The 18,619-nt window shown below is 35.6% G+C and overlaps 1 protein-coding gene across 8 annotated transcripts in view; it reads left to right on the forward strand.

The window, feature by feature from the left end:
• The window catches only part of UBR5 (ubiquitin protein ligase E3 component n-recognin 5), a 78,393-nt gene that overhangs the window by 21,757 nt on the left and 38,017 nt on the right, over positions 1–18,619 (forward strand). For 6 of the 8 annotated variants that reach the window (XM_042834537.1, XM_042834578.1, XM_042834546.1 and 3 more), the window contains 9 exons: positions 4,482–4,631; positions 6,596–6,807; positions 10,727–10,843; positions 10,925–11,035; positions 11,779–11,933; positions 14,142–14,259; positions 15,178–15,362; positions 16,128–16,237; positions 17,610–17,722. In XM_042834537.1, coding sequence (XP_042690471.1) covers positions 4,482–4,631; positions 6,596–6,807; positions 10,727–10,843; positions 10,925–11,035; positions 11,779–11,933; positions 14,142–14,259; positions 15,178–15,362; positions 16,128–16,237; positions 17,610–17,722 — 1,271 coding nt within the window. The remainder of the gene's footprint in view (positions 1–4,481; positions 4,632–6,595; positions 6,808–10,726; positions 10,844–10,924; positions 11,036–11,778; positions 11,934–14,141; positions 14,260–15,177; positions 15,363–16,127; positions 16,238–17,609; positions 17,723–18,619) is intronic. The other 2 variants (XM_042834552.1, XM_042834588.1) reach the window with 1 other exon arrangement.

An 18,619-nucleotide genomic window follows, 5' to 3' on the forward strand; every position in this document is an offset into this window, starting at 1 on the left:
GTGATTCACAGTTCTTAGAGCTTGCAGTGTTTTCTGTGTCTGTTACTTTTGCCAGTAGTACTCAAATAACTTTGTTGCACAGAAATGCACTTTTAACTGAGTGTGATCAAAACATGAGGAGAAGTGGAGCTGAGCAGTGGTCAGTGCTGTTGTGACTCCACAGTATATGACATGGTAAATTACCAGTCCTTACTTGTATCATTTGATTACAAGAAAACCTGGTGACTAGAGAACCTTGCCTATAGGAGTGTGGCAAAAAAACCAACAACGTTTTGCCCTTCAGAACAACGTGGAATCAATTAAGTTTTTTGCTCTATGAGATTTCCATTCTTCTTATGGTCTTGCCTCTGTATGTTCTTTTTGGACCTGTAACAAAGTTCATAGAAAAAAACTGTAGATAACTAATAATTGCTATTTGCATTCTATTTTTAGTCAGGGTATCCATAAATGATTCTGAAAGGTAAAGAGCTTTTGCTTTTTATGATGTCAGATTAAAAGGTTTTATTCTTTCCAAACACAACAAAAGTAAATGACAAGGTTGCTCCTTGCCTTGGGGTTTTGGAAGTTCTTGTGTTTTAATTAAGAAGAGTATGCTAATTTTTATGTTCTCCCTTTTGCATGTCTGGTGCTTTTCTTAAATTAAGCCCTTTGGGTTACTCCTCTAAACTTCCCAAGGCAGAGAGGTTTGTTGTGCTTTTTTATTATTATTTTTTAAAGAGAAACTTATACTTGATTTAAAGTAATGAATGAAAGAAAGAAATTTCACTGTGGCTGAAAAACAAGTTTGTGTTTAATACATCAGGATTTCATTGGTTTATCAGTTGTGCTATAGTTCCTATTAGAATTTGTAAGGGTTATCATCTGATTTTTGTTTTTTATAAAAGAAGCAATTCTTCACAATTATCTTAAGAGAACAAAAAGTGTCTTAAAGCTTTCTGTACAAATTGCTCTAATGAAGTTCTCTTAGTAATTTTATTTCTAGAGCCTTAGGTACTCTGACTTTTCTGACGAGTTCCATTTCTTTCGTTTTATGGTAGTAATGTGAACAGAGTGGGGTTTTGTTTGATAAATAACAAATATATGAGGAAAAATCAAGGAAGAAGCTGCATAGAATAAAATCATTTCTCACAGCAAAGACTCAAAGTTGCGTAGAAAAAATTTCCTGTTCGTTTCAAATTGTGCTGCAGGCTTCTTCCAGGCTTTGTGCTATCAGTGTCTGGCTTTGTAGAATTCAGATACATGCATATTTGTTTGGTAACTTCTGCTTCATATATTAGGTTCTCACTAGTGGAGTTTGTGAAACTTGGTTTTGGCAGCATCCAGAGTACTTTGACTTTTGGAATCAGAGATGAATTGTTTCAAAAAAAAAAAAAAAAAAAAAAAAAAAAAAGTAAAAATCCACTTTTTTGGAAGAGAGGAGACTGGCTTGCATCAGCAGTATTTACTGTATTACTGTATTGGTTTGCAGTGAGGAGAGGTGGGAACCAGAAGAAAGTGTAGGGATCAGTTTAAAACCTGGGTGTTCAGTGGCTTTCCTTTTGCGAGGACAGTTATGTGCATGTTAGCTATGGTTTTGTTAGTATGCCTTTTTTTGTTTTGCTTTTTATTTTTTTTCTTGATTTTGAGTATGAACGTGAAATTTAGTAATAGTTTGAATAAACATAAGTTACCAAGAAATGAATTCTAGAGTTCTGCTGATGTCTGGTTGACTAGGAAACCAAAATTTTGTCTTTGGTGTCACAGTATTGCCAGTTTGAAAGAAGTGGAGAGACCGAAGACATATTTCTGCATGTTTCATAAAAATATGCAGCTGAGAATAAGGAAGACCTCATGATTCCCTCCTTCAGTGTAAATATCTGATGTGAGCTCTGCTTGATGTCCTGATCAGTCTTTGCAATGCCTTGAAATAATGGGTCTGTTGGAAATGATGTTAATGCTATCCATGGAGCTATTGGAAAATAGAAATATTTTCAGTACTTGAATTGGTGTTGATTTATTTACTGGAAGTGTCTTCCTCATCATTTTTTTTTTTTTTTTTTCATTTCTGCTGCCCTGGCTATGTTTTTCATGCCAATTTTCAATCAAATTTACTTAGATGATAGGTCCTTCCTTACTTAAATGGACTGATCAGAATCATCATCACATCTAAGTTAGTATTTGAGGGGTTTGATTCTGATCTTTCACTGCGCAGGAAATGAATGATATCTTATGGGACTCTCCTGAAAAACGGGGGAAAAAAAGTCATAGAAAAGGTTTAGTGGGCTTTTTTTTCTTTTCTCCCTCTCCTACGACACCTGGATTCTTAAACTGGATGTAGCCTTGCAGTATCTGTGTTTTCACAGAACTAAAAAATTCCAGTGATGTTTGAAGGGGACTGGATTTGGCTCTTATCCCTACTGGTTTTAGCACCTTTGTTTGCTGGTATAGAGGATGGCAGAAGAGGGATCTCTTGCAGAAATATTGGAAGAAAACTTAAAATCTGATTTGAAGCTGAAAGAAGAGGGTAAGAAAGGTTTGATTTCTTCACTTGCATTAATGCATATGTAGCCAAAAATGCATAGTTTTGGTTCCTGGATCTGATTGTTTGAATTTTAGCTCTCCTGTTTGGAAACAAGGCTCAAGATTTTTAAAATACTTCCAGGGGTGTGTGTGTGTTAGTGTTCCAAGTTAATTAGTTCCAAAATTCTCTTAGAAGAGAATTTCTAGCTTAGTGTAAAGCACACACCATGCATTTTGAATGAGGCTGGCAAGTTCTTTTCTGTGCTGACCAATTCTGTTCCTACTAGAGATCAGGATTTTTTTTTCTTTTCAGTTCATACCTGGGTGCAAGAACAAGTTGTGAGACTGTATAAAGGTTGGAGCTTACCTAGGAATAAGTGGTAGGGTTGAATGTGGGAAGAGGGAAGACCAGCAGTGTGTGAACATCAAAGTGTACAACAAAATATTGTCTGTCTTTCCAACTTCTGAACTATTGTTCTTACAAGTTGATGCTCTTAAGGTGAGGTGTTCTGCTACTGCAGTGTTTCAGTGCAAAATGGATAAAACAGGCAGTAGGTAAAACCATCCTGAGACATCTAAAATGTTCTGGTAAGGTGGAGCATGTTTGCCAAATAAGACTTTTTTCTTTTACTAGACTTCATGAGCAGGATGACTTTCTAAAATGTACTGCATGGACTACTCAATTCCAAATGTTGTGCTTCTAGCACAGACTATGCTTTTAGTGGGTAACATTTATTTTTTTTTACAAAAATCTCTCCCAGCATGTTTTGAAGTCCACAGAGCTCACTTCTATAGCTCTGTTTTTATGTCAACTCATTGCTGCTGGGGACGACTGATGGCTGGTATATATTGAAGTTCTAAACTCTCTCTGAAAAATGCAAGGATGAGTGTTGTGATTTGCAGGGGTGTGAATGTCTCTAACACCTTTCGTGTCACTAAAGGAAACAGTTGAGCTCTCACAGTGAGTGAGGATATCAGGCAACTGTTCAGTTTCTGGATACCCTCTTGTTTGTATGTTGGTGCTTGTTTGCTTGGCAAGTTTATGGCCTGAAATGACTTTTTTTAGATTCGGATTTCCCACATTGGCCCAAGGAGATTCCTTGCCATAGAGCTAAAGGAGAGAATTAGGACTGTTCCTTCTGTAGCAGCAAGATGGTCATCTGGTTTACTTGTCTTGTTGGGCAGCGTTCTTGGACTTTGCTAAATTACATGCATTTTCAGTAGCCTTATGTGGTAGCTGGCTATTGGTTATAAGCAGAAGGAAGTTGTTTGATAATTCAGTGAAATTCACTATTCAGAGAAATTTGGGTTTTTAGGAGTAGCTCGGGTTGTCACAAGATCATATAGTTTCATCCTCTGGGTATTTTTTTTTTTTAAATGTGTGGTGTTAAATAAATGGAAACAAATGCTTTTCTTCCAGATAACCGCTGTTGTTGTTAATGTAGCTACCATGTGAAGATTAAGTATGTAATTCTCTGAAAGAAATGTTCAGTAGAGGAACTGTAGTCTTTGACATCAAAAACGCGGCTTTGCAAAGGCCGGCTTTCACCATCCTTCCTTAATTCTAGATCATCTTAAGAGTTTCATGTGCACGAGTGCTGTGCACATCTGTGTACTTGTATCCACCTTGCTCTAGGTCTTTGTTCTTCCAAGTGAAAGGCTAAAATTTGAATTCCTAGATTATGAAAAAAAAATTGGGCAATTTGTTTTGGGCAAGACTTGTTTGTGAAATGTGGTTGGATAAGAGACAGAGAGCAGTTTTTGTGAGGAAACTAGTTTTGTGCACTAGACCACCATGCTTGATTGTAAATGTGGGTGTGTAGGAGGCACATGAGTTGGAACTGGTGAATCTGAAGAGCAGAAATTCAACTAATAGATAGGTTTTCTTTTTTTTTTTTTTTATGTTTATTTAGTTGATGGTCTCTCTAGCTGATGTTTTAAGTAGCTGATTATTCACTTAAGACCCTTGTCTCCTCTTATAGAGGATCTTATGTCTCTTCTGGATGCTGACATACATTCTGCTCACCCAAGTGTCATTATTGATGCTGATGCTATGTTTTCAGAAGATATTAGTTACTTTGGTTATCCATCCTTTCGGCGCTCATCACTTTCCAGGCTAGGCTCATCCAGAGGTAATTTTGCACCTTTTTTTCTTTGTAATAAGTAGTTTACTGTGCAAAGCTAGTGGTAGTACACAGTGGTGGTTTAGATTCCAATTTAACGTGAAAGTAGACTGTGATGCCATGTCAGATATAGAGTAGACAAGTAGATTATTTTGTTACTCATCAAAATTATTACTGAATTCTGAGCCTCAGCAGGTAAGTTCTATAAGAACCTCCATTATCATGTGTTGTTAAAAATCTAATTGTTGATATTGCAAGGTGCAAAATTTCTGCATGCTAAATTTTTTTTAAACTCTGTAGTGTTTGCTAATATATATTATGCAATACAAATATTTAATGTGGTTCAAAAATAAGCAACAGCTCATGACATGCAGCATTCTTAATCAATTTTTTCCTGTTTTGGGTTATTCTTTACACAGTGTTTTTTCACATTTCCTGAGGTAATCCATGACAGAAGTTAGCTTTGTGAAATGAGGAGAAGTGTGTAACTGTCAGGGAGAGAGAGGAAACCTAATTTTTTTCACTTTTTTTTTTTTTTCCTTTGAAAGCATTTTTGTAGCTGGTTTGGGAGAACTATTGGCAGTTGATATAAACACCTTGATCAATGCTAAGGTGTTTTTTTTGTTTGCTTTGTAAAACGTATTACAGTTATAACATTTAAACAGAACATGTAGCAACTTGGAGCTTTTTGAACCCATTGTACAAATGCCTAGAGTATTTCCAGACTGTTAATCCAACCTCTCCTGTGCTTTTTTTTTTTTAGTACAGATTTATTGCCTTTCATGAACCTGTTTCAGTATATTAATTGTTGAATGAGTAAGTTCCAGTTACAAAATGATTAGTCAAGGGTCAGAGTGATGTTTGCTAGAAAAGAAATAGAGTATTTTATGTAATATATCTGTAAGACAAGCTGTTGTGTTTGGCTTATGTAAAAACTTTGCCAGTTTTTTAATACCCAAGACTTGGCATAATTTATTGAAACTATGATACAGTAATGTGGTCATCTCATCTCATGCATATAATTCCAGTTGACTTGTGTAAGCATAAGTGAAGTATTGAATAGGTTAAATGCATTATGTGCATGTACAAATATTCAGCATCTGACTTGACTTCTTCTAAATTCCTCCTTTTTTTTTTCCTTTCCTAAGGTTATTCTATATAAGACGTTACCACGAATTTTGTAATCCTTATTTTCCATGCATAGTTGACTCTTGGAAAGTTAGTTTGATTACCTGATTTAAAAAATTTATCTGCATGAGCGAACTGCAGAGTACTGCCTTTAGACAGTTTGTAGGCCAATTGGAGGGGAAGCATTTTGGTAAGGAACGTTTTCCTACAAGGATCCTTTTTAAAACTTGTCTGACTATTGAAAAGTTTTCATTTGATCTACTCAAAACAGATGCACTTTAATTTATTACATCCAGTCCTATAGAATATTGCTTTAAACAAAGGGGTTGGATTATCAAGCTTGTATACCAAGAGCTTTTTTAATGCTTGCTTTCTTTTAACCTTTTCAAATTACTGTTTTTTGGGGAAACATTGTTTATGAAACTCTCTAATAAATACTCTTTTTGGTTTGCATAAATGAATCTAACAGACAGTATAGATCAGAAATTTTTTTGTTGTTTCTTCATTGATTAAGAACAATACTACAAAAATGCATATGATACTGTAAAATGTTAAATTGCTGTTTTTCAAGTATTCGGCCTCTTACAATGCAAGTAAAAGTGCTGTAGCATTTTTGATAGCACACCAAACTCTGAGACTTCTTTATTTTTAACTTACTGTTTTTATATTTAGTAATTCTAAAGTACACATGCTTGGAAAGGTTATTAAACTGAATGTTGCATGTCAGGACTTTATTATTTTTAATCTTTGTGAGTAGATTTAACTGCTGTTAGTTGCATCCTGAAGGGTCTTTACTAGAGAGTGGCTTACTTTTATCCCACTGGTGTGACCCAATTGCATACCAGTTCTCCTTCTTCCCTTAGAGAGAGACTCTGAGCTGTTGCGTGAACGTGAGTCCGTTTTACGTTTGCGTGAACGAAGGTGGCTTGATGGAGCCTCATTTGATAATGAAAGAGGCTCTACAAGTAAGGAGGGGGAACCAAACCTGGACAAGAAGAATGCACCTGTTCAAAGTCCTGTTTCTCTAGGAGAAGACTTGCAATGGTGGCCAGATAAGGTACTGAAAATTTTTCTCTGTTTTATTTGCAATTTGCAATAAGCCTGTCTTTATTTTTCCCTAAATAAATACTGTGTTTTCTTCCTGAATATTTCATTTTAGCTTGTGAGAGAGAATGCAATAAAGTATATTCTTTGTTATAAGCTTAGGAAGATTATAAATAACTAGTTATTCCTTTTGATAGTTAGTTCTTCTTTTTTAATCCTGCTTTTATTTCCTTATGTTTTGCATCCCCTGCTAAAATCATAAGATTTGTTGGTTTTTTTTCCTTTTCTTTTGTAGGTATTAAAAAACTTAATAGGCACTAAGAAACTCATAAAGCAATTGATTCAGTTTAATGCTTTATTATTTTCCTGCCTTTTTTTTTTTTTTTTTTTTTTTTTTTTTAATTTTCTTTTCCCTTTAGACACAGTATAGATAGATTGAAAAGGGAGGTAAACTTCAAATCCTATTACTGTTTACAGCCATTCACCTCTAATTCCTGTCTTGGTTTTGGTGTTCGAATTGGGAAATGTAGATACCCAAAAAAAGAACAGTTGGTCAAATGATTCCTCTCCCAGCCAGCCCTTGTCTGGCAGTTGACTTTGAGCTTCCATGTCAGTGAGAATTAGCAGTGTTTGTCCCTCTCTTTCATAATTGTTGAATGGAAGGGTCATCTAGCTTGGAAAGAGAGATTTTAGGGTTTTTAACATAAGAGAATAAATTAGTTCATGTTAGGAATACTGTACTGTCTTTCTCATATAAAACGCTGTTGTGTTTTTAAAACGTAACATTATCATCATCATTATTACTGTTTTATCTTATTACTCTGCTACTTCAGGATGTTTGTCCTATTCGTTCCTTCTTTTTTCCACTCAAGATGGTTTTTATTTGCAGACTCAGCAAGTTATGCCCTATGATAATTACTGCAGTCTTTTATTGGATGTATTTTATGGAATTAACTTGCTAGAGTATGTAATTTCGTAGTTGTGCAATTTAAGTATATGGAACTTCTTCCCACAGACATTTTTGCATATGCAGTCTTGTAATCCTTACCTTCCAGTTAAATGAAGGCGTGCCTTACTGGAAAGGCCTCTCTCATCTTTGTGCAACATTAGTCAATCCTTCTATTCTGTCCTTCAGCTGAACATTCATAGCCCCTTTTTTAAGTTCTGTTGGTGGTATTTCCTGACAGAAGTTCTTCATGGTAAACCATGAGGGAGGTGATTTAGTTGAAAGGCCATCCCAAGTATTTCTTCTGTTTTGAGAGTCCTAAAGGAGATGCAGGAGATAGCAATGGAAGTGAAAAGCAAGTTAAATGAAAGATTCAAGGATTTGAAGAATTGCTATGAAATGAGCAGTCTTGTTTTCTTTCATTTTTTGTTACTTTCACATTTAGCATTTGAGACAGAGCTGTATTACTCTGTGGTATAGATGGATGGTAAATTTGAGTTTATGACCAACAGAACACTAATGTTGTGAAATACGTTGCATACGGAGTTTTTTTTTCACCAAATCAGTAAGGTCAGATGTCTAAGAATTCAAATAAACAAACTAATTCTGATAGATCAAATCTTACTGGATAGTAGAACTATTAATCTGTGTCTCTTACCAGTGAAAACCTGGTACTGTCTGTGGCAGAGACACTCTGTTCTGTAACAAAGTATGGTGATTTTTTTTTTTTTTCCTCCTTGACTACAGTTGGGTGCAAACTGGAATTCATTTAGTTTTTTGGAAGTGAGTATATTCTGTTTAGATAATGAGATGTAAAGATTTTAATCAGCGATCTGGATTCTGATTCAGTTTCAAGCTATTTTCTGATATGCGCTCAGAATATAGAGTTGAATACATGAGACTCTGGTTATGGTACCAGGGCTGTCATGTCATTTGTGCATCTTCATGCTGGCACTCTTTTGAATGGCCTTATCATAGGATCATAGAATGGCCAGGGTTAAAAAGGACCACAGCGATCATCTAGTTTCAATCCCCCTGCTATGTGCAGGGTTGCCAACCACCAGACCAGTGGTTATATGTAGCCATGGTTCTGACTGGTCCTGATTAGAGCTGCTGATATTTTAATGGGAGAAAAGACTTTGAATGTTGAGTCTCTTTAGTGTTGAATTTGTCATATAAATTTGCTTATAAAAAAACTATAAAATAGATCAGCAAGAATAAAAAATCATGGTGAAAAATTGCTTTTCCTACTGAACTTCTGAAGTCTCCTCTGTGCTGATGAAATAGAAACGTTTTGGTAAGACTACAGGAGGCTCTCTTTTGGAATATGCAATACTTACATGATGGCAATTAATCGTGACTTGGATTCGCATGCACGTTCTGTGCTGCACTGGGAGATGCCCTCTGGAGCAAAACTGTTATGACTTAACTAATTTTAGATTCTGTTATCATATTATTAAAGAGAGTTCTTTGTGATTTCTTCCATTCTTGTCTGTTGCCATCTTTCTCTTCTTTCCCAAGATATTGTTGAACTACTCATAAGAGGCATAATAAATTTTGTTATTGAAGGGATATGCTCATATTCTTTGAAGTGTCTGTATTTCTGTGCATAAAAATAGTGAAATAAATAAATAATCTTTCACAAGAAAGTGAATCCAGATTTATGAAAAGACAAAATAGGTGGTGGTTTTTTCTTGTGTTTTTGTTTGTTTGTTTGTTTTTCCCCCCAGTTGTGAATTTCTGAAGCTGAAAGGAAAGCCTTGTAATTTAGGGAGCAGATCAATGTACTGGATGGTGGGTTCTGTCAGTAGTCTGACATGGGTTCCCATCAGCTGGCTGAATTGCTTGTATCTTTCAATTCAAAAGAGGCAGTTAAATATGCTAATGTGTAAGATCTTTATTCTACTACAGGTTACATGCACTACCTATCATGTGCACCTCCTTCAGATTTTGAAGCTGTAGAAGACAGAATTTTCTATCACTTGATTTTATACTAGTTTAGGTTATTGTTTCATTTTTAAGAGCTATATTTTTCCCCAAGTGAATTTTTACTTCCTACCAGCAGAAAAAAAAAATTCAGAAGAAACAAGTATTTTTCTTTTAGCTGCAATTGCTGAGGAGTGTTAAATGCTCTGGCCTTGCAAATATTTCTCAATAAGCAGAAGTAAATTTTTTGTGAAGCTATCTGTGTTCCCAAGTCTGTAATTTGAAATTCCTTTTCATTGTAAAGGGAAACTGAGATTTGGAGAGGTGTTGTTATAACTGTCGAATAGTTGATGTAATGCAGATATGCAACCAAATGCAAGAGTAAAAGGGGCCTGTAATATCCAGGTGGTGTGCAGTAAAAGTGTTGAGCAAAGCAATGCTGTCTGGAAGTAGGAAGATGCTGTATGACATTTCTTAAAACAAGAAGAAAAAAAGGGAAGAGAAGTAACCCATAATCGAAAGCTTGTTTAGCTTGCTAGATATTAGTGATGTATTAAAGTGATATTTAGCACACTGATTTTTTTTAACTTTTTTTTGGTTTGACCTTGTTTGTTGTTATTTCTCTTCAGACATAGAAGATAGAATTGTTTTATTAATGGGGTAATGGATTTGAAAATTCTTAGAAGATATTTGCATGAGAATGCTTAGGAATGGAATAATGGGATTTCATTGTTTTTTTTTATTCATTTCAGAAAGCTAGGCTTTTAGGAGCAATCTGTTTTTAAGATACCAGAAATCAAGGGAGATTCCCATCTTTAATTCCACGAATAGTGTTTTATTCTTAAAATATTGTGGAAATTCTTAATAAATGGCCAGAGGTAATCGCCAAATATTTTCCTGCAACTAAACAATAAAATGTATCTAAACACTTTTTCTTTCTTTCCTCATCCTATCAATGGCAGTACTGCAGGTTTTCTTGTTGAGGTAATGCTGAGCTTTAGACAATCTGAATGCATCTTTGTTTTCAAGTTCAGCAGACTTCATATGTCTGTTTTTGCAGGATGGAACAAAGTTTATCTCTATTGGAGCCCTATATTCTGAGCTTGTGGCAGTTAATAGTAAAGGAGAGCTCTATCAATGGAAGTGGAGTGAATCGGAGCCTTACAGAAATGCACAGGTACTACTCATCTGTAAGTCCTACCTTCAGAATGTTTCATATGCTCTGAATATCTAAAATACTGTTTTATTGTCTCCAAAGAATCCTTCCCTCCACCACCCACGCGCCATGTTCTTGGGATTAACCAATGAAAAGATTGTACTCCTTTCTGCAAATAGTATTAGAGCAACTGTTGCCACTGAAAATAACAAGGTAGGAGACGTACACTGGTTTCTGAATTTGACAATGCTGGGGTGTTTTTGGGGTGTTTTTTCTTTTTCTTTTTTTTTTTTTCTCCAGTTATTGCAGTGTATCTTAGAGAAGTTGATCCTTCACAGTACCTGAGCTTCAACAGTAGTAGAAAATACTTCACTAATTTGTTCATCTCTCTTCATTTTCCCCTACTGTGGTATTAAAAAAAGAAAAAGAGCAAATATCCAATTGATGTCTTGTAACAGTGCAAAAAAGTTAACAGTCAGGAACAAGCAATGAAACCGAAAACACAACTAAGCAACCAAAACCACTCAGATCTGATAGACTTGCAATTGAACAGTTGAGAGAATATCTGAAGCATATCTGTTTAACCTCATTACCTGAAATGCTTGAGTTCTTGCTGTTACAGCAGAAACTGATGTGGAGTCTGGAGCAAAAATGCTTGTTAGCATTCTGTATGTAAGAACTGGAAAAACTAGGGACACTGAAGCTTTCAGTACTGCAAATGAATTTATCTAAATTCACTTTTCTACCCAGTTGAGTGAATGTGAAACTCTGAAGCTTTTGGTTTGGTGAAGTAAAGCCTTTGCTGTATTTTTATGACACTTGTCTGCATTTTTGTCACTTTTTTTGTTGTGTTTTCTGATTTATTTTTTTTTTTTTAAGTGGCAGTATGAATTTATTTTTTTTTATTTCCCCTGCACTCCTTCCATCTTCTGTTTCTTTATTCCTTTCTCCCTTAGGTTGCTACCTGGGTGGATGAAACTTTAAGCTCGGTAGCATCTAAATTAGAACACACAGCACAGACATACTCAGAGCTTCAGGGAGAACGGATTGTTTCCTTACATTGTTGTGCTCTTTATACATGTGCTCAGCTAGAGAATAACTTGTACTGGTGGTAAGTAAATATTGTTTACATGTAGTAGCAGCTGTCTTCATCTCCTTGCTTGTGAGAAATGTTGCAAAATTACTGGACCGCAGTTCTCTTAGGTTCTGAAACTCTCCACTTGAGCTTAGATTCCCTTTTAATAATGTGTTTATTCTCTTCTTTCACGCCTAAAGCTTTTTAGCTGAGTTATACCATCTTTACGAGAAAAAGATTATTCTTTTAGGGGATGCACACAAGTGTTTTAGCATTTAGTTGTATCAGAACTACATAATATCAAAAAATAACCTTTTTAGGCTTTTCATGGTGGGTTTTTTTTTGTTTTTGTTTTTTTTTTTGACTAAAAACAGGAAACTTACCCAAGGTCCACCTTCTTCTGTCAGTTCTGTTAGAAGTTCTAGCCTGTTGTTTGTGTTCCCATTCTAAAGAAGAGAGGAATAACATCAAATGCTCCCTCTGGAACTTGCTATTGAAATTATCTAACTTATAAACATTGTAAAATACAGAATGTTAAAATATTTTAATAATTAAAAGATTTTCAGTGGAATCCTCAGAAATAAGGCACTCAAAAGAGATTTGACACTTATTTGTAATTTGAATGAATTTGTTGAATATTACTAAAATGTTGTCAGTATGCATTATTTTTGTCAGATTGTTAGGAGTAGCACTCTGTGTTACACATTGTACCCAAAGCTTCAGTAGCCTTTTAGGCATGGATTGAATTAAATGTTTGAAGATAAGTTGGGAATTGGAGCACTTAAAATTGATTCTATGAAATAGCTTTCTTACTAAATTCTCATTACTCTGGACAGTTGTAACTAGGCTTGTAGTTAAACACAGCTGTATTTTATTCTAACTTGTGGTCTCAGATAACAAAATTGCATTTCTAGTTCCTGGTGCTTTTGTTATGCCACTGTTGACATACCTCATTTAGTTTCCACAGAGTGATTATTCTGATCACATTGGAGATACTTGTCTGTTAGAAACAGTAAAAGCATTGAATTCTGGAATGGTTGGTCCAATTTATAAAAGGGCTTGCTAGCCCTTACTCAGAGAGTGGTGAGAATCTGGCACAGGCTGCCCAGAGGAGCTGTGGGTGCCCCATCCCTGGAGGTGTTCAAGGCGAGGTTGGAGGGCACACTGGGCAGCCTGATGTGGTGGTTGGTAGCTGTGCCCATGGCAGGGTGGTTGGAACTGGGTGGACTTTAAAGTCCTTTCCAACCCAAACCACTGTAGGATTTTATCATTCGAATTTCTATTGAAGACTGTATTTATTTATAAATTGTGTCCTTTCTGGAAATATTGTCATTGGTTTTATGCTAATAGGATGTAGGGAGAGCCTTGTGCTGCTAGTAAGGTATTAGAATGTATTTAAAGTTGTTTGTAGTATATTAGTCAAGATTTTTGGTCCCTGCAACACTAGCAAATTGTTGCTTTTTGTCTTTTACTTACTATAAAGAAGGATGGTTTCTAAGAAAAGCATCCAGAGCTTTAACCCACTGGTTAAAACGTGAAGTGCTGCAGTTCTGTAGTATCAAAATAAGCATGCCAACTGTGCATGTAAGTGTTATTTTCAGCTGAGCTGAGTGGATATCATTATAAAAACAGTGTTTTGGTTTCTTGCGTGGTTTTCGTTGTTTTTTTTTTTGTCTTGTATCAGCTTGTCTGTGATAGGAGTCTGAAGTCCCTCAGCCATATCCCCAGGGAGGAGGAGACGCTTTTAAAAGCTTTTTTTTTTAATTGGAAAAAAAAAAAAAAAAAATTATTTAAAAAAATATATTTTTTATTTAAAAAAAAAAACAACACATCCACCTCCCCAGTAACTGCAAATTTGGACAGTACCCACTAGTCATAGGAGGGAGGATGCTGCCAAGATAGGAGAGGAGAATGTGCAACTTTAAGGCAGTGACTGGAACATACCATCTGAGATAGAGATCTCAAAGCACATCAAACTAAAATGAAAGTCTTTCAGCAGCTCTGTGTTTTGCAGACTCTTTCTATTCCTCCTTCTCCAATACAGTGACTGTTGGAGGTGAATTTGGAAAGTGAGGAGGAAGAGAGAGAAACGTGTCATTTTTGCAGTTCTTCAGGTTTTTGGGGAAAGTGATGAGGGCTTGTATATTGAATCATAAGTACACGAAGCAGAAGGAACAAGTTGTTCAAAGATAGAAATAAAATTTCTTTTGCTGCCTTTTAAAAAAAATATTTATTTTTCCCCAGGGGTGTAGTTCCTTTCAGCCAAAGGAAGAAAATGCTAGAAAAGGCCAGAGCAAAAAATAAGAAGCCCAAGTCCAGTGCTGGTATCTCCTCCATGCCAAATATAACTGTTGGAACCCAGGCAAGTGTGACTATCACCTGATGTTTTTCCAGTGTTGTATGATGAGCTTACAAATAATAACAATATGAAAGTCAGGTTCCATTCTTGTTGTACACAAGTATATCAGTAAGGTTAAGGTGGTAGACTTCAATTACACGTCTCTAAAGTGAGGTGGTGTGACCCATTAATGTTATTTCTTACTGGTATGGAAATTGCTGCAAATGTGGAGGAATTAACTGTACCTGTACAGGATGGGGGGTTTTTTGTTGGTTTTTAACTCAACGACCAATTTTGTATTTTGAGAAGGTGAAATTTTAGTAATACCGTGATCTTCAATGAGGTACCTGGCTTTGTAGGTGTGTGGGTTGGTTGGTTGGTTGTGGGGTTGTTTTTTTTGTTCTTTTTGGGTTTTGTTTTTTTTTTTTTTTTTTTTTTTTTTTTGCGTTTCAGGTGTCTGCAAAATCAAGACCTGGGATTTATTACATATTCAATGGAAAATTGGATTTGAAGCCTTTACCAAAACGGTTAATAGCTGATTCAGAGAGAGAGCATTCTTTGTGTGATTATTATTAGAACTAGTGTGAGAGAAAGCAATCCCTTCCTTGGGAACACATTTCTTTTGGTTACCAGACCATTCTAGTCAGCTCTGGGATGAGTCTTTGTTTTCAGCTGAATCATTCCTTTTGTTGTTGAGCATCTGAATGTTGTGTATTAAACAGTTATGCTGCTAAAGCTGTTGTTTTCAGCTGTGAATTGCACAGTAGTCTTTCTTCTAGCAAAGTGCATAGTACATCATGCTGACTTTTCTTTTCACCCGCTTCCATAAGGTTTCTTTCCTATTTTTTGATTACTACATATGTTACCAAGAAAACACACACAAATGTGGTTTCCTTTGGCGTAATGGATTCTTCTCATATAAATGAATATTTCTACCTGTAGGTGTGCTTAAGAAATAACCCCCTATACCATGCTGGAGCTGTTGCTTTTTCAATCAGTGCTGGAATTCCAAAAGTGGGTGTGTTAATGGAATCTGTTTGGAACATGAATGACAGCTGTCGATTTCAGCTTCGGTCACCAGAGAGCTTGAAAAATATGGAGAAAGCTAGCAAGACTACAGAGGCCAAGTAAGTGTGTTTAGATTGAGAATGCACACACACACACAGGACGTGTATTTGATATTCTTTTGAATTGCTGATTGATGCAGACTTAAGGGAGGTCATGTTTTTGAGTTTCTAACTTTCTTGCAAACTGCAGAAATGCTCTCTGCTTGAAAGGTATGTCAGTGATGTAAAAGCTGAAATGCAGAAGGGCTGTTAAATGAGAATTTTTCCTCTGATGTTTCTGAGGTTTTATATTTGAATAACTGGAATTGTTTTTGTTTATGGAGCTTGAGGGCTTGAAAAGATAGTTTTCATGGCAGTGAGACCTTTTCCCGCCCCTCCAAGGTTGGGATGGTTGTTTGGATCAGTGATAGCAATTTATTTTGAGAAACTAGCAAAACTCTTCTTGAAAAACCTCAACAGTAGTTCTTCTGTTTCAGCTTATTTTGTAAAGCTAGTAGTTCTTTGTCTCCAAGTAAAGCACAAAGGATGTTTATTTACTGTAATGTTATCTATATGTTCCTTTAATTTTATTAAAGTTATTTAATGATTAAAAAGCAGAACATCGTTAACAACATCAAATGCATAACCATGTAAATTAGGATGTTTGTTCCAAAGTATGAAGCTATTTCACTAAAGCTTTGCTTTTTTGGAGTAAAAAAAAAGGTGCTGCTGCTACTTTAAAGTATAGAACATGGCTGGTTTCTTGGACACAGTGGCACTTCGTCCATTACCATGGAGGAGGCGACCTTTTTCTTTCTTAATTTTAAATAACAATTTTCATTCTAGGCCTGAAAATAAACAGGAGCCAGTGAAAACTGAGATGGGTCCTCCACCTTCCCCAGCTTCTACTTGCAGTGATGCATCTTCAATAGCAAGCAGTGCATCGATGCCATATAGTGAGTAGCATATAGCTTGTAGTAACATTAAATATTTCTATAGATAAGAACCTCTTGTAGAAGGCAGTTCTAGAAAGGTACTGTACTAACTTGAGAATCTAGTTAAAAACTGAAAATGCTTTTCATATTACAATCTGACCCACAATATATGTAAAGGCTTAATAGTCTTTAGATAAGCAGCGAATTATCACCGTTAAACTTAACTGTAGTAGGACAAGCAGTGACTGCTTGATGCAAGGTGTATCTAAGCAAATAAAACATTCACTTCTCAGAATAAAAGTATCTTTGGGACATAATAAAATAAACTTAAGTATGTGAAGTTTGTCTTTTTACACAAAATGCATAAAACCAGACGTTATGTACTAATGTATAAAAGCACTCGAAGTTTTTGATGGCATCAACTGTACTTAGCAGGTGTTTTTTGTTTTGTTTTTTTAAACATTTAAATCCACACATCTGTAAGTGGTTAATTACAATACTATCAGTGGAAGGAATCTTCTTTGCCTTCGTATAGTGCAATTTTAAGAAGTGTCTCTTAAAGAATTAAATGGCCTCATTCTGTGACCAAGAGTCATTTGTGCTTAGATGTGCAGAACTGATTTACTGAACAGTACGAGTGCTCGCTACTGGTGTGTTCTGCTACATGCATCTGTAATTAATTACTGAATAAACTTTGCTTGGGATTTTGATACGGTGTTTGAAGTTAATCTCATAGCTTGTTCTCTGCTTCTTGCTTTCAATAATTTGATTGTTTGCATTACACTTACAGAAACTTCAGTAGATAAAAGTTCTTGGCTTAATTTAGCAATAGAAGCTTAAATTTGATACTGAGTTGATTTGAGCTTCCTGTGCAGATAGCTATTTGGACAGCATTTGCTGCTAAAGACACTATTTTCTGCCTCACGTGCAGCTCATTTAGTTGCTTACCAAATAATTCGTAACTTAGTGGACAAACAGACTTTATGTAAGGATGATAGAAAGCACCGTAGCAGAGTTGAATGAAGAGTCTTGCAATGTCAGTCATGTTACCTACAACTTGAATGTCTGAGCCCTACCAAAGTAATTTCTTGTAATTATTTTGTTTAAAAGTCTTTAAAACTGGCTTTCTTTATCTAGTAGTCTTTATTTGCCCTAATCTCACAGGAGGAAAAAAGCATTGAAGTGGCATAGTATGCTGTTAGGTATCTCTAATGTCTGTAAATCCAGCTTTCTGTTAACCTGGTCCTTAATTTCTAGATTTGAACACTGATGTTCTTTTGCAGAGGAAACAGAGTTTGATGAAGAATGCCTTTTGGTACTTTGATTAAATATTTCAAGTAGTTACTTGAAGAGTTACTACTCTTTTTTCAGTAGTTACTTTTTCTTGTCTCAGAGCGACGACGATCAACTCCTGCTCCAAAAGAGGAGGAGAAAGTGAATGAGGAGCAGTGGTCTCTGAGGGAAGTTGTGTTTGTGGAAGACGTTAAGAATGTTCCTGTTGGCAAGGTTTGTCTGAAATCTACCTTTTTTTTTTTTTTTTTTTTTTTTAATTACTTTAGACAAACTAATTGTCCAAGTGGTATAGGAGTTAAATCTTCTGGGCAGTTCAGTGCTAAGCTTTTCTAAACCAAGAAAAATGGGAAGGCCCCAAGAAGTTTTCCACAAGTTTTAAAGACTGGGTTGTTTTCATCTTCATTCATGGAGGACCTTACATACATAACATATTAAGAATTGTATAAAAATCCAGAATAGGAACTGATTGTCCAAGTGAAGGCAGTAGATTTAGCCAAGGATATTATAGTTCCATACTTAGTGGTATTACTTGTACAGAAGTGGAAGATGTGCCTTGAGCAGTACCTCTGAGTGGAAGAGACCCACAATGAATTTTTGTGTTTTAGATAATTTTTGCATGAGGTCTAAAAAATGAGGTTTTGAGGTCTCATTGAAGTCACTGACATCATTGTTTGCCTCTTAAATAAGCTTTTTAGTTTATTTTACTTTTAGTTCTATTTGTAATGGTGTTTGTGAGATGCCTCAAGATGCAGTGCTGTAAGAAAGAGAACAGTTTGAATTTTGATGTTTCCATATTTTCACTGAAATGCTTAAACCAAAAAATAGAAAAAACAATGAGTAGGATGTCTTCTGAATAGAATGACTGATTCCAAATCTATTTTGTAACTGTTGTTTATGATAAGGATGCTTCTTTTCTCGTAGAGCGTGCTGCTGTTTGCAGTGATGTATTCGGTCATTCACTTTCTTCCTGTCACTTTTTTTTGTTTAATGCTTCATTTTTGAAGATCAAATAAAATCCTGCAGGTAAAACCGCTACAAGAAAAAAATAGCCCAGTGGTGCCTCTTGAAACGCAGTTCGTACCATGTTACGTGTTTTACGTGTAATTTGGA

The sequence above is a fragment of the Centrocercus urophasianus genome, unplaced genomic scaffold, assembly GCF_019232065.1.
Source record: "Centrocercus urophasianus isolate 14NV4802_14NV808 unplaced genomic scaffold, USGS_Curo_1.0 seq_11, whole genome shotgun sequence".
Taxonomy (NCBI): domain Eukaryota; kingdom Metazoa; phylum Chordata; class Aves; order Galliformes; family Phasianidae; genus Centrocercus; species Centrocercus urophasianus.